Consider the following 14,711-nt stretch of genomic DNA (forward strand, 5'->3'; position numbering starts at 1 on the left):
TTTTACCGTGCCCGCTTGCTGTCTCGTCGGCGTGCAGGGTGTCTTTAGTTATTTGGGCAGGCTTCTTGTGGTCGCCCTTCGATGGCTCAGCCCAAGGGGTCTAAGATTCATGCTACTGTATCTCTATGAGGGGAGGTCTATCCCAATGCTGTCCTATGTGAGGCGTGGAGGCGTGACCTGCATTGCTAGGTTTGGTTCTCACCAGGTGACCTATCCTTGAGGCAATGCCCTAGGAGGCATGAGACGTTGATCCTCTGTGTGAAATTGCCCCCGTCCAAGATCTTTAGAAGAATCTCGTCGGGTGGGTCTATCCTCTTGTCTCTCTTGATGCTGTCCTAAGTGAGGCTGCGGGTGGGTAGAGGCGCGACCTGCACTGCGAGGGTAGGCTCTCGCCAAGTGACCTATATGTCTACACTTGAGGCACTGCCTTGGGAGGCTTGGGACCGTTATGGGAACTCGTCCCCATCCTAGATCTTTAGAAGAATCTCCTCGCGCAGGGACTTTGGGAGCTCTGAGACACCCTAAGTTGGAGAAGACCATCATTTGCAAAGATCGAGGCTGCTATAGGCAAGGACTCATGCACAATTCTGAAACAAGTTCCGATGGGAAGCAAAATGGGATGATTATTCTTCATAAGGCTCCAAAAATGTAGTGTCCATTGAAACTATGGCACATGATGTGTCATCTTCATGTTGTCTATTGTAAAACCGTGGTACCATGGTATGAAGAAAACCAAATGCGGGCCAATGAAGATGGGGCTTCTACTCCACAAGGGCTGGTAATGACAAAGGAACTCTGTTGGAGAAAGGAGACCCCTGTCCCATGTATTGGTGAACTCCTGTGAATGTGGTCACTCTCTAGTCAAGCTCCCCTGATCTAACCTCAATCCTTGCTCTGAGTGGGTGTGAGGCCTATAATGCGTCACCAGTACTTTGTCTTGAAGGGATTGTATGGCTATCATCACATACTTCTTGTCATTTGGGGAAAGGGAAACCCCAACAGTGGTTGGGGGAGTCAAGGATGTTCCCTTGAGACCTTGCTAGCCAGTCTAGAAAAAGCCACCACCAAGATCACAATTCCCAATGAGAAAACGGAGAGCTTCTCATACTAGCAAAGTGCAAAAAAAGTGGGAAGGTGGAAGGTAGAAGGAGACGCTTCGCTATTAAGACGACAAAGCAAGGAGGAATAGAGGATGGAAGGAGGAATGAAAAGAGGAGAAATAGACAGGGGAAAGCTATAGATGTCTAGAAACGGCGCTCGCCGCAGGCTATCAAAGGAAGCCTAAAAGGGAAGAACAAGAGGGGCAAGGGGTCAGAGATCGGTATCAGCCAGGAGCTACTCTCCTGGCTTTAATCAAGGGGGAAGCAAAGCAAGGCTAAGCCTTGCTAGCCAAGCTACAGGCTGAAAGTTAGCAATGGAGGTGCAAAACAGTACGGGGAGGCAGAATGGAGAAGGCGGGCAGAGAAATCCTATGACAAAGGTGCGAGCTGGATACATAGGCTGTCCACGCCCATCGGACAATAGCCAGAAGGGGTGAGTCGCGGTGCGATCAGGGAAGAGACGGGGCCAAGGGGAGGCGGGGAAGGAGAGTTAACAAGCGCAGCTCGAGTAGGGAGAGTGACTTAGATCCAGACTTTTGAGTACATTTGCTCCCTCCCCTTTCTTCATCACATGGGGCTCAACGACTTGACTTTCTCCTTTTTTGGCCTCCCGTGTGTTGCAAAATGCATAGCTTTTTTGGTTCAACATCATTTGGTTGAGCTATGCTCTTTGAATGTTGTTCTTCCTTTCTCTCCCTACAGGCATGCAGATACCTCAGTGGACACATGTCGGGAGATCAAGCTAGCATTTCAGCCAGCACATCTGGAGTCTTGATGCACAAAAGGAAATTGATGTTTCCTAGGTCCACCCATCTCACATGATGGTTGATGGTCATTTGGTCGAGTATGCAGATGTTGTCCAAGTTGATTCTACCAAGAGGACTTTCTTCCTTAGGGATTGGAGAGGCTGTCTCTTCTTGTTGGAGGTCACTACAGGGTGGAGAGGGCAGTTTCACCCTCAACCCTGGATCTTATCGCCCTTCTTTGTTGAGTAGGACTTGAATCTCTTAGGTTTTTCTTATGCTATGCATGGTGTACTCTTGCCTTGAGCACTTTCATACTTAGTAGAAGTCTTTTTCCTAGAAAGAAAGGAAAGACAGCGTTGATGATATGGTGCTTTGGTTTTTTCAAGCCTGCAGAACTGTTTTCTTGTTTGAGGGTCTTGATGGCCATTTGGTCTAGGATGCAGAGGACTTTTAGACCAGCATCGACTAGGAGGACGATTTTCCTCATGGAAGGCAGAGACAACCCTTTCTTCTGTGAGTCCCCCTCTGTGTTGTGGCATTTTGAGCCATAGTCTGGCTATTTCATGCTCTACATGGTGCATTGATTTCTTGACTCTTTTTCATGCTCTGCATGATTTATCAGTACTTTGACTCTTGCACTCTTGGTTGGTTTTTCCATGCTTAATGCAAGTCTCATTGAAAAAAACACGAAGAGTGTACATCCAGGTGCAACTACAGTTTGCACACTTGACATCTCAAGGCAACTACATTGAGGGTTGGGAGCTATAATGATTGGACTACCTTTGTTTGAATTAGGCATAAGTTCTAAATTTTGTCTTTACCAGTAGACTCCTTGGAAGATTCATGATTATTGAATTACAGATGAAGGTGGTCATAATCAAGATTTTCTGCAACCCTATATAATGATATGCTTTGGATACTACCGTGCACATTCAAGGATTCATACTTTCATGCAGGAGATTCCAGATCAATGAGTTTTGGACTTTGAATAAGAGTATATAACGTCATGTGATATTTTTTGCAGAGTTAGCTTGTCCGGTTCAGTTTTTAAATCACTTTGTGTTTCTACAGATAGCACTTGCTCTGTTGCTGGGTGGAGACTATTCTTCTGGCATACGCGGCATTGGTTGTGTATGTAAAAAAGAATATACATGCCAATTTGCATTTATGTGCATCCCAATCTTTGCTCGAACATGTTATGTGCTATTGTGGTTGTTTTTCAGTATTCTAGCATTTTTTTGGCTCACCCTTTTCTCAACTTCTTCAGGAGAAAGCTTTTAAAATTGTTCGAGATGTAGGAGACGATAAAATTCTGCAGCTTTTCCTTTTTGATGAGCACTCAACTTCATTATGCCAGTCAACGGATCTGGCGAGCGCTTACAGCCGCAACAAATCAATTAAAGCTAACAAGGAAAATCAATCACTGTATGTGTTTATACCTTTCTGTTTTAAGAGTAAAAACACATAGCTTGTAAATGCATAGTTGTGGGCCGTTGATGGTATTGGAAAAACGAGAATTTATATTCTTTGTATATTGGCCTGGAAATGTTCTTTGTTGAAGATTTTTTGCGAGAAACTTGCACTTTTATTAAAATAGATTTTCTGTTTTTTGTATCAGGGACTCAACAACTTGTAAACCACTTTGTCAAGTAATTGAAGCCTACTTGAAGCCAAAGCGCCATTTATTGAACTCTGCAATGTTGCAAAGGTAATTGTTTCCTCATTTGTGCTGACAGGTTACATGAGAATATTCACCTCACCTACAGAGCTACATAGCACTTGTGTAATTGGCAGGGTGCTTGTGGATGCGCCGTTAGACTTACAGAAGCTCAAAAAGATATGTAGTGAGGCCTTTGACTGGTCTAGCAAAAAAGTAGGTAAGTGTGATTTTTTGGAAAATTGTTGGAGAAAGTCCAAGTTCTCAATATTGTCTGTTTGAAACTTTCTTCTCATTGCAGACAAATTCTCAATATTGTCTGTTTGAAACTTTCTTCTCATTGCAGACAAATTTTGATATTATCTGGATTCTTTTAATATCCCAAGTGGGCAATTGTGATCTAAATGTAAATTTTATGTGTAGAGTTACATTCCTTTCTCCTTACCCATTTTCTCTCAGGGACAAGCATTTGATTTGACCTTGTGTTTTTGCGGTTTTATATTTGCTTTCAATTGTACGCTTTCTGCTGCTTTTGAAAGTTGTACTTTTCAACAGAGGAATATGTTCTTCCAAAGATTGCAGAGCGAGATCTAAGGAAGATGATTCAATCTGCTTCACCAGAATCAGAGGTGGAGTACTTTTCTGGTTTCTTGAAGGGTCTAAGCCTACAAAACTCCTCCGGTCATGCTCTAATTGAAAAATATACTGATTGTTCAGGATTTACAGTACAGGCTTTTAGAGATTTTGAAACTTCGAGTGCACCGTGGAATTCAACACGCTGAGGTTTCATGGGTTGGAAAGCCAGACCTTCGGAGTTCCACTGTGCAAATGGATATTGTGCAAAGGTAAAGAAGTTCTGCTCGGAGTGTATGCCCTTGACAAGTATTTCACAGTTTGCCTGTGACATATATTGGAGAAACACAATCTTCCTTACATGTACTACTGTGTAAAAAATGTTCAGATGCATTACTCTTATGTGTACATATTAAGCTTTAAGGCTATAGCCTGATCCGTCACTTCTCTTGTATATGATAAAGAGAGACTCAGCCCTGAAGGTCTGAAGGTGGCATAGTGATAGAGCCTCCACGTCGTCCTCTGCTGCATCACTATCATCACCCTCTTTAGGTCGAAATTCAATATATGGTTCAGTCTGCACTCTGATCTGAACTTATTAAGCAAACAAAGGTTCACATAAACAAATATGAGGTCATTTTCCTTTTGAACACCAAGCTTGTTCCTCTTTATGGGTGTAATGTTTTTGAAATTGCTCCACAATTGCTTAACATGCGAAGAGCTAGGACATTAGTAATATGATTGCCCATCTCAATGGAAGGCTTCATCCAATCCAACTTACGAGTGTCGTCAAGAGATTATTATTATTTTTGCAAAGAAACGAACCTTCTATTAATGCTTGAAAGATTTCATACAAAACAGCAGCCCTGAAGGTGCTGAGTATGGAAAAACTGGAAAAAGGCTGAAAGAAGAAAAAACCAGCTTGTTCCAGAGAAACCCAGCTCACTGCCTAGGGGATCTCTGGTACATGGACTAACAACCACGTGGGGGGACTATACAACCAGCGAATCCCTCATGGAGTGAATATGTAGAAAACTCCTACATGCCAAGCCTTGCACAAAATGAGTGCGCCTCGCGACAGTCGCCCTAGAGCCCGGGGTCCCACGCTCCCGATGGAGCGCAGGGTCTAGATATCCTGCCAAATGGCGACCAAGGTAGCTGAGGGTGAGCTCTTGTGCCTTGACCCAGACGAATGTAGAAAGTATGACCTTATTCATCCATTATACCCTGCATTGATCTCCACACTGTGATTTTCATTTGATCTGATAGTGCCTTCATCGCAATATCACTTCTTTTGCTCTGTCCTTTCAGGATGACATTGGGGTCATCTCTAGACTTCATCTGCTTCTGCCCCCCTTCACCTTGCCCTTTTCCCACATCTCAAAAATTTCATCCTATAAAAAATGGTCGTACCTCCTCATGGCATCAGGAAATTTTGTCTCATCAAAATCCAAATCTTTTTCTTGGCAACAATGAATCATAAATTGAAGGGTCACTGTCTGATTAGTTCTCATGAAATCTAGGTATTCATTGTAGAAGAAACGGATGCTTGGTATGAATGTCATACCTTGCCAGTAGTCGTTATCATTATTGTGATCTATGCCAAAATATTAGTCTCTTCCCTAGTGAGACTAGCATATATTTTGCACTCAGTGTGGGGAGTTAGGATACTCAGTGCATAATTGTCTCCTAGCCTATGCATTGTGACACCCACCAACATCAAAATAGTCATAGCTATTTGTTTTGCTAACATCAAAACTGGCCTTATTAGGACTTTCAGCTGGATCCACCATGACAAAGATTGGGATCACATTTGCAAGATGATTTATCTTCATCTTCGATGTCAAATTTGATACATGAAGATGACGTGGTGGTCTAACCTAAAGAAGTCTCCTACCAATATCTGGGTCCACAGGTGGCCTAAGAAGTTTCCTTGTATGAACAAGGAAATTCGTGACATCAACAAGCTTTGTGTGCTTGACATTTTCCCTTAAAACATTCTATTTTGTATCTACTATGCTAGAAGCTTGTTTGATAACAGGTACCTAGTGTCAACATCAGTATCCTCAGAGATGGGTGCTGAGTCAAAGTCTTTCTTTTGTTGAGTCTCCTTCTGCCATCTTGGCACTTCCCTCTATACGTCCAGGTGAGGAGTCAATCTTGGTTCTCTTCTTGCTCTCACCCTTTGTGGATTACTTGCTCTCAATCTCCAATGACACATATAAATACGTAAGGAACCAATATTGGTAGTAGATTGGAGTTGGTCCTTATTGTTCTTTCAACCAAAGAGGCCAAATCTTCTGCAAGTCACAATTAATCTTTGACAGTGAGATCTCTTTGAGAGGGGATCTTACAGGGCCACAACACTTGTATGTCCCCTCATCCTCTAAGAGAATAGCATCCCTTGTTAATTATATCAATAAGTCCTCATTGTCCTTGTGCTCCAAATATCATTTGTTGTTGCAAGGTACTGATGGGTGACCTTGGAAATGTCTTGAGAGCCTCCTTGTGGGAATGGCTCTGTTGCCAATAATTTTTGCTGACCTGGTGGCTTGATCTTGAGAAGTCCTTGTTTGCTGGCCACCAGACACAAACAACTCCTCTTTTTTTTTTTCAAGAAAAGTACTTCATTAAGTATGAATAAAAACCGTAGAGCAAGCTCAAGTGCGGGAGTACATCATGTCAAGCATGAGAAAAAACAGCTCAAAATGAGCAAACAAAAATCCCAGGTGGCGGCTGAAAATGCCACCTCATCCTTGAAGGAGAGCCAGAGAAGAAAGGACAATCCTTCCAGACTGAGAAAAGCAACCCTCCTAGCACTAGTACTCCTAGAGGTTCCCTGTATGTTCACCCAAATGGCCATCAAAGTGTGTATAGTATCTGCCCAGATACTGGCCATAGTCTGAGAAGGGTGAACTTGGGAGTCCTCCAAAGCCTCTGTACATTTGGCTCTCCAAATATGCCATGCTGTAATACTAGCCAGAATCTCCCAAGATGTGTCTACAGAAGCGTGGGGAGCTGTGAACATCCCGAAGGGAGCATGACGTGTCGTCGAACAAAAAAAGCTGTGTCTGTGTCATGTCCCTCGAAGAAAGCCTGTGGACCAGTGAGTGACAACCAAGCAACTAATTCCCAGGTCATGAAGAAGGGTGCTCTATGAAAAATGCAAAGTATCCTAGCAACACCCTTCCAAATCGTCCTCACCTGAGTGTACTCCCAAAGGCAGTGCTGCATTGACTCAACTGTTTAGTGGCATTGAGAACATGTAGGGTCAGCCCCGAACCTGGATCTCCACAGGTTCACTTCAATCCCTCCATGAATTACTAAGCCAGATGAATAACGTGATTTTCCTATTCCTGAGGGATTTCCAAAGTCTCCTCCAAAAGTTTTTTTGCATCTCTGCAGAAATCTAAAAAGTATCCCAATGAGGAGCTCTAGAGGGCCTCCAGCCTCTACAACTGAGTTGGAATCTCCTGCTCTTCTCTCGATGCCCTGCAACTATCCACTCCCATTCCCCTGGATCCCACTGCAAGGATCTAATAGGGGAACCTCCATATAGCCAAAGCCTCCAAGATCCAATAGCTAGGAGAACGGGGTATGGATCAAGATACCACTGTGAGTCTCTCCCCATCTCCATGTATCCTGCAATCCTGACAGGTTGAAAAGGAGCTTCCAAAAGAATGTCCTCTGAAGATCTGTGGAGTTTGCCTTGCATGATCCTGCATGAACCTAAAAGACAAGGGTATCCTCATGTGCATCCCGCAAGGCTATAATCTGCAGAGGGATACCTGTCCTCGAAAACGCCCCCAACCAGGTCGACTCAGAAACAGGCAAATGGTCTGTATCCATCCACTCCATTGGTATGGCTGCATGTATCTGCTGCATCCTGGCTGCACTTCCTCTGAGGTGACTAGCTGAATGAGCTCTCTGATCCTCTGGAAGCATCCTGAAAGCTTTCCAAGCACCCACCGTGGATGCAAGTCCCAACTCCCATCTAGACCACTGCATATAATGTGACATGCCCAGTGATTTGCCATGCTCATCTAGTATGCAATCATTCCACATGACGGTCTGCCTGTCAATTTGTTCACGAGAGGAGGGTGGAACTCTCCGAAGAGTACCTCTGAAGCTGTCCCAAGCTTTTAGAATGGTAGCCATGAGAGGGGAGGTAGGAGATCTGAGACGGGCTGACGTAAAGATCCATCTAGGGCTGTGCATCCAATCTCCTTCCTGAGAAGGTGTGCATGTCTATATACTGCGTAATAAAAAATCCCTCCAAGGGTCCTGACTAGGCATCAAACCTCTGAGCACCATCTTGCAGAGCAAGGCTCTACACTGCAAGTCTGGATTAATAATATAGAGGCCCCCTTCCTCAGTGGGTAGAATAAGAGTCTCCCAAGCCATCTTGGCTATTACATTTGAAGTGCCGTCTAATCCACTTCACAAAAAATTCTTGATAGGTCTCTTGAGCTGAGTGATACTGCTTGTAGATAGGCACCGACAAGAGCAAACAAACCAGGCTGTAGCCAACAGTACCTGGTTTACAACCACCACTCTCGATGCAAGGTCAAGTCCGGCCGAACTCCAAAATAGAATAGACAGATGCATGGTCACTTTCTTGAATTTGCACTCCTTGCTACAGCTTGCAATGAGGAGCCCTGGTGAAGTTATATAAGGAAGATATGGTTGTGGATCTTCTCAAAATGCATATGCCTACCAAACATGTCGTGTCGATCTTCTACACTAGAAGAACCAAATACTACAAGACCAGACTCTTTCTTTTTCTTTTCAGATCCTATGCGCTTCCTGCATTCAGAAATATCATGCCCAGGTTTCCTGCAATAATTACATCTCTTCTTCTTCAGGGATACACCTGGGCATGATATTTCTGAATGCATGAAGCGCATAGGATCTGAAAAGAAAAAGAAAGAGTCTGGTCTTGCAGTATCTGGTTCTTCTAGTGTAGAAGATTGACACGAATCCTTCATGGCCCTCATGCATAGCCCACTCAGAAGCCTCCCAAAATGAGAATATGTTATAAAAAATGCTTCTGCAATAGACAAAGCATGTCTGTGTGTCATGTATAAGATCTGGCAGGATGGGCTGCAATCGCAAGCTGATGGCTTTTGCCAAGATCTTATACAAAGTGCCGAGTAAGGTGATCGGTCTCCACTGAGACACTAAATTTCTGCAACCTCCTTTTGGGATAAGATGAATGAGACCCTCCGAGAGTGAGTCCAGCATCTCACCCGAGTCCCAAATGCCCTGTAGGGCTGAGGTGATGTAATCCCCAATCTGATCCCAAAAAATAATAAAAAAAGAAGATGTAAGTCCATTTGACCCTGGACAACTACCCTTATGAAGGGCAGTAAGAGTGGTCTGAACTCTATGTTGGTGAAGCATGTATCAAGTGAGGCTCTCATACCTCTATCCACCAACATAGGAATATGTTGCGAAATAATCTGTCTAGCATCATCTGCAATCAGAAGGGAGGCATAGTAATATGAAGCAATCTGCATGACGACATCTGGATGTGTCTGAAGTATTCCATCTGAGTCAACAAGTTGCGAAACACTCTGTCTACTATGTCTAGGACCGAGAGTAGAGAAGAACTGCTTGTTGACTCTACCTCCGATCTGCGTCTAGAAAGACTCTTTGGCGTGAAAGGCATACTCTGCTCTTTGATCTAAAAGTGTCTGCTGATGAGCTCTTGCTGCAGCAAGGCGCTCTTGAATCCAAGCCTGTGTAGGCAGTTTCTACTCTTCTCTCTGAAGAGCTGCCAGCTGCTGTCGAATGGCGATCTCTCTCTTGCGAATCTCATCTCTCTTGACACTAGCAACAGAATGATAAAAGTTGCTAATGTTAGTGAGGGCTACAACCACATCTGACGAGGATGACTGCTCACCCTGCAGGTGAGAAACCCAAATCCGTAGCACTGCCCTCCTCTGCATAGAAGGCATCTGGAATCGTGATACTGGCAAAGCGGCCTCTCGCCTGAGGCTTTGAAACCACCAAAACAATCGGAAAATGATATGAAGTGGACACCCCAACGCTGATGCATACTGTCCCACCTCTGTCCAGTGCCCAATCATCCACATAAAATCTGTCAATTCGTGTGTGGATAGGCATCCTTACTCTCTTGTTCGACGAAGAAAATAGAAGAGACTGTGGCTGAGTGTTTAAAGCATCATCATACCAAATATCTCTACCACTGAACTAAAAAAGGAAGGTATCCCATGTTGCTCTCTCAAGGGAGTGAATGCCACCTTCCCTACCTTCTCTTTTGTCTGAAGGCTTCTCAACCATGTTGAAATTGCCCCCAATAATCCAAGAATTTGCAATATGTGACCAAGAGAGCAACTCCTTCCAAAGGAGGACATGATTTCCTCTCAAGTTGGGTGCATAAAGGTTAAGAAAGCCAACCTTACGCCCACCAATCATCAAAATAACCCACTGTGCTCTAGAGGGGACTATAACCGCGTGTCCAGGGAGCATCGAAGAAGAGATAGAAATGCAAATGCCTCCCTTGGTGCCCAAGGTAGGTGACCAAAAAGTATGGCCAGAAAGAAGCTTACCTGACTTGGCACAATCTCTACCATCCAGCTTATGCTCTTGGAGCATAGGGATATCAATGGGGCCACCTAAAACACTTGGATGGAGTTGGTTACGAATCAGCTGCCTACGCCGGAGATGAGGTATAGCACCGAGGCCCTGAACGTTCCAACTAATGATCCTCATCGACGGGAGGAGGGCGGGTGAAAGGCCCTACCCGACTTGGTGGTGGAGAAAATCCTCTCCTGCGAAAGAATCAACTGGTGAAAGAAAACCCACTCCAGTAAAGGGGGAAACCCTGTCCAACGGAATTCAATAACCGGGTCCCCCAGGGTAGAAGGTACAAACTCCTGCTCTGTCTCAAACTCTGCCAAATCTGCCAGTGCTGCAAAAGAGTTCCTGTAGGAGGGAACTCGCATAGGAGTGCGAAGAATCCCTGCACCTGAGGGAGAAGGAGAGAAAACCCCCGTACCTCTATCAAGAGGTGAAGTGTGACTAAAAGAGGGAGGGGGCTGATCAGGAACATCATTGATAGGACTTGAAGAAATGGGTTGTCCCTCCTGATGAGCAGGTGGGGGGACTGGGGCAACCACATCCACGCCTACAGGAATATCACCTGCCTATAACCGAGAATGGACTGAGGTTCCTCGTAGAGGTAGCGGAGTGTCAATAACCCTCACAGGCATCCAATGGGGTACTGATTGTACTGTGCGTGCTGAAGAAGAGGGTCCAGGTCTAGGGGCTGGTCCCGAAGGTCTTGGGCGAGAAGGGGGGACTTTGGTAGCGTGTGTAGAAGAAGTAGGACGAGAAGGTAGAATAAACCGTTTGGGCCTTTCCTTCTTCCTTGGGCAATTCGTTGCGAAGTGCCCAAGGGTCCTGCAAATCCTCCACTGATCCTGTCTCGTAGCAACCTCGACTCCTTGTCGAAAAAAGGAACCATATGGTCGCTGAAGCATAATGTGATCATTTGTAATATCAGGGTTAGAGACAATGACCTTGACTCGTGGCACCCCATCCGATCTGACAACCTCTACTGCTGAAGAGGGCATGCTAGGGAGGGGGGGGGATCTTTGTGACCAACCCAAAAGTGGCTCCTATGGACGGTTAGAGTGGATGGTAGACTTGAGGAAGGCCAAGCATGATGTGATTATCTATAATATCAGGGTCAGAGACGATGACCCTGACTCGTGGCACCCGATTCAATCTCACAGCCTCTACTGCTGAAGAGGGCATGCCAGGGAGGGGGGGGATCTTTGTGACCAACCCAAAAGTGGCTCCTATGGACGGTAAGAGTCGATGGTAGACCTGAGGAAGGCTGGGGAATCTGTTGAAAAGTGAGGTAACCCTGCTATCTTCCTCTACTGGATCGAAATCCAAAGTGAAGGGTGTCAAAAACATCCTCCTAGAGCTCATTGCCAAAGGACTAGCCCTGAGTACTGAACCTGCTGACTCTGGAGAATCAAATACCACCTAGAAGAACCCTTGTCCGAGCAGACGAACATCGGTGAGGTGCCTTGCGAGGTCTCCAGGTAAAGCCGAAAGCATCCAATCCCTAGCTTGTAGCTTGGAGGGGTGGGAACCCTGGATGCGAGCAAAGAGTGAGGTGGCATACTCTTGCTTTGAATCTGTCTTGAGCTGATGAAGCTCGTCTTTGGAAAAGGTAACTGTTTTTGTGGCCGGTGAAGCGGTCGAGGATTGGCTGAATGGGAACCCATTCGTCAATCAAGGTGGAATGGCCAACACGAACATGAAGATGCTCTGTCCGTCTGACAACCTGTTGCCAAAGAGAGAGAATCTCTCTCTCTCTCGTTCCTAGAGGGGTTGAAGAGGGAGGGGGGGGCAGGCAAGGGGGGGAGAAGAAAGGAGAATCCTTCCATTCCCTGAAGAAAGGAGCCCTCCTAGTTGAGGCTGCACGGGAGTCTCCCTGCATACTCGTCCATACGGCCATCAAGGTATGTATGGTGTCTGTCCAGATACTAGCCAATGTGTGTGAGGGATGAACGTGAGTTCCCTCCAATGCCTCTGTGCATGTGGCTCTCCAGATATGCCAGGCTGCTATGCTCGCTAGAATCTCCCAAGAGGTATCCACAGAGGCATGTACAGCTGCAAAGAACAGGGCTTAACCTGATGACGTCGAATCAAAATGGCCCAAGAGGAGTCAAGTCTCTCATAGAATACCTGAGGCCTTGTAAGAGAAAGCCAAGCCACTGAGCCCCATGTCATAAAGAATGGGGAGTGGGCAAAGTGACTGAAAATCCTGGCTACCCCCATTCAAATTATCCTCGCCTGTCTGTAATTCCATAAGTAATGCATAATAGTCTCCAAAGTAGAGAGGCAACGAGGGCAAGTAGGGTCGGTTCTGAACTTGGATCTCCAAAGGTTCACTGCAATCCCACCATGGATAGAAAGCCAAAAGAAAAGAGTGATCTTTCTATTCCTGTGGGATTTCCAGAGTCTCTTCCAGAAGCACTTCTGCAAATCCGCAGTGATATCAAATGTCTCCCAATGAGGAACTCTGGAAGGTCTCCAACCTCTACTACTGAGCTGGAATCTCCTGGCATTACTGACTGTGTAACGAAAGAAGGGGATGCTCTTCTCTCGATGCCCTGCGTCAATCCACTCCCACTCTCCAGGGTCCCACTTCATGGATAGAAATCCAAAAGAAAAGAGTGATCTTTCTATTCGTGTGGGATTTCCAGAGTCTCTTTCAGAAGCACCTCTGCAAATCCGCAGTGATTACAAATGTCTCCCAATGAGGAACTTTGGAAGGTCTCCAATCTCTACTACTGAGTTGGAATCTCCTGGCATAACTGACCGTGTAACGAAAGAAGGGGATGCTCTTCTCTCGTTGCCCTGCGTCAATCCACTCCCACTCTCTAGGGTCCCACTGCAAAGACCTAATGGGAACTCCCCCGTAGAGCCAAAGCCTCCAAGAACCAATAGAGAGAAGCCACGGGTTTGGGTTAAGGAACCACTTTGAATCTGATTCCTACACTAAAAGACCTACAACCCTGATAGGCTGAAAAGCAGACTCAAGCAAGATGTCCTTTGTGGACTTGAGCAATCTGCCACCATCATGCACACTAAAAACCAAAGAATCCTCATGTGCATCTCGAAAGGCCAAAAAATGAAGAGGAACACCGCCTCTCGTAAAAGTACCTGCCCAAGTGGAGCAAGTGAGTGGCATATCATTTGTGTCTACCCAATCCGTTGGAAGGGCTGCCTCAATCTGCATGATCCTCCTTGCACTCCCTCTGAGATGTTCAGTCGACTAAGATTTGGTCTCCTCTCGAAGCTTGCGGAAATCTCGCCTCTCGTAAAAGTACCTGCCCAAGTGGAGCAAGTGAGTGGCATATCATATGTGTCTACCCAATCCGTTGGAAGGGCTGCCTCAATCTGCAAGATCCTCCTTGCACTCCCTCTGAGATGTTCTGTCGACTAAGATTTGGTCTCCTCTGGAAGCTTGCGGAAATCTTTCCATGACCCCAATGATGAGGTGGGTCCCCTCTCCCACCTGGAGCACTGCATGTAGAGTGAGGCACCAAGTGGTCTGCCATGATCATCCAATATACTATCATTCCACATGATTGGTTACCTATCAATCTCTTCACGAGAGGAAGGAGGAATCCTCCGAAGAGTGCTTCTGAAATTGACTCGTGCTTTCAGTATGGCAACCATGAGAGGGGACGAAGGTGATCTGAGGTGTGCTATGGTGAAAATCCGCCTAATACTGCTCATCCAGTCTCCTCCTGAAGGTGTGCACGTATGTATGCTGCTAATTAAAAAGGCCTTCCACGGCTCCTGCCTTGGCATAAGTCCCCGCACCACCATCTTGCAGAGTAAAGCTTTGCAGCACTGTAAATCTGGATCAATAATATTGAGACCCGCTTCCTGTGTTGGGAGGATGAGGGTCTCCCAAGCCACCTTGGCTAACGCATCTGTTGTGCCATCAAGCCCACTCCAAAGAAAATTTGTGATCGGTCTCCAGAGCTGAGTGATGCAGTCCTTAGAATGGCACCAGCATGAATAAACAAACCAGGCCATGGCCAAGAGGACTTGGTTGACCACCACAACTCTAGAGGC

At 45.7% G+C, this 14,711-nt stretch overlaps 1 protein-coding gene across 2 annotated transcripts in view; it reads left to right on the forward strand.

Moving 5' to 3' along the window:
- LOC147886910 (single-stranded DNA endonuclease family protein) overlaps positions 1–14,711 on the forward strand; it is an 85,871-nt gene that overhangs the window by 43,509 nt on the left and 27,651 nt on the right. For both annotated transcript variants that reach the window (XM_087394626.1, XM_087394628.1), the window contains exons 8-13: positions 2,918–2,977; positions 3,114–3,271; positions 3,465–3,554; positions 3,641–3,723; positions 4,059–4,132; positions 4,221–4,348. In XM_087394626.1, the coding sequence (XP_087250752.1) occupies positions 2,918–2,977; positions 3,114–3,271; positions 3,465–3,554; positions 3,641–3,723; positions 4,059–4,132; positions 4,221–4,348 (593 nt within the window). The remainder of the gene's footprint in view (positions 1–2,917; positions 2,978–3,113; positions 3,272–3,464; positions 3,555–3,640; positions 3,724–4,058; positions 4,133–4,220; positions 4,349–14,711) is intronic.

The sequence above is a fragment of the Dipteris shenzhenensis genome, chromosome 23 (assembly GCF_047967505.1).
Source record: "Dipteris shenzhenensis isolate YYH24624 ecotype China chromosome 23, Dip_SZ_1.0, whole genome shotgun sequence".
NCBI classification, from domain to species: Eukaryota; Viridiplantae; Streptophyta; class Polypodiopsida; order Gleicheniales; family Dipteridaceae; genus Dipteris; species Dipteris shenzhenensis.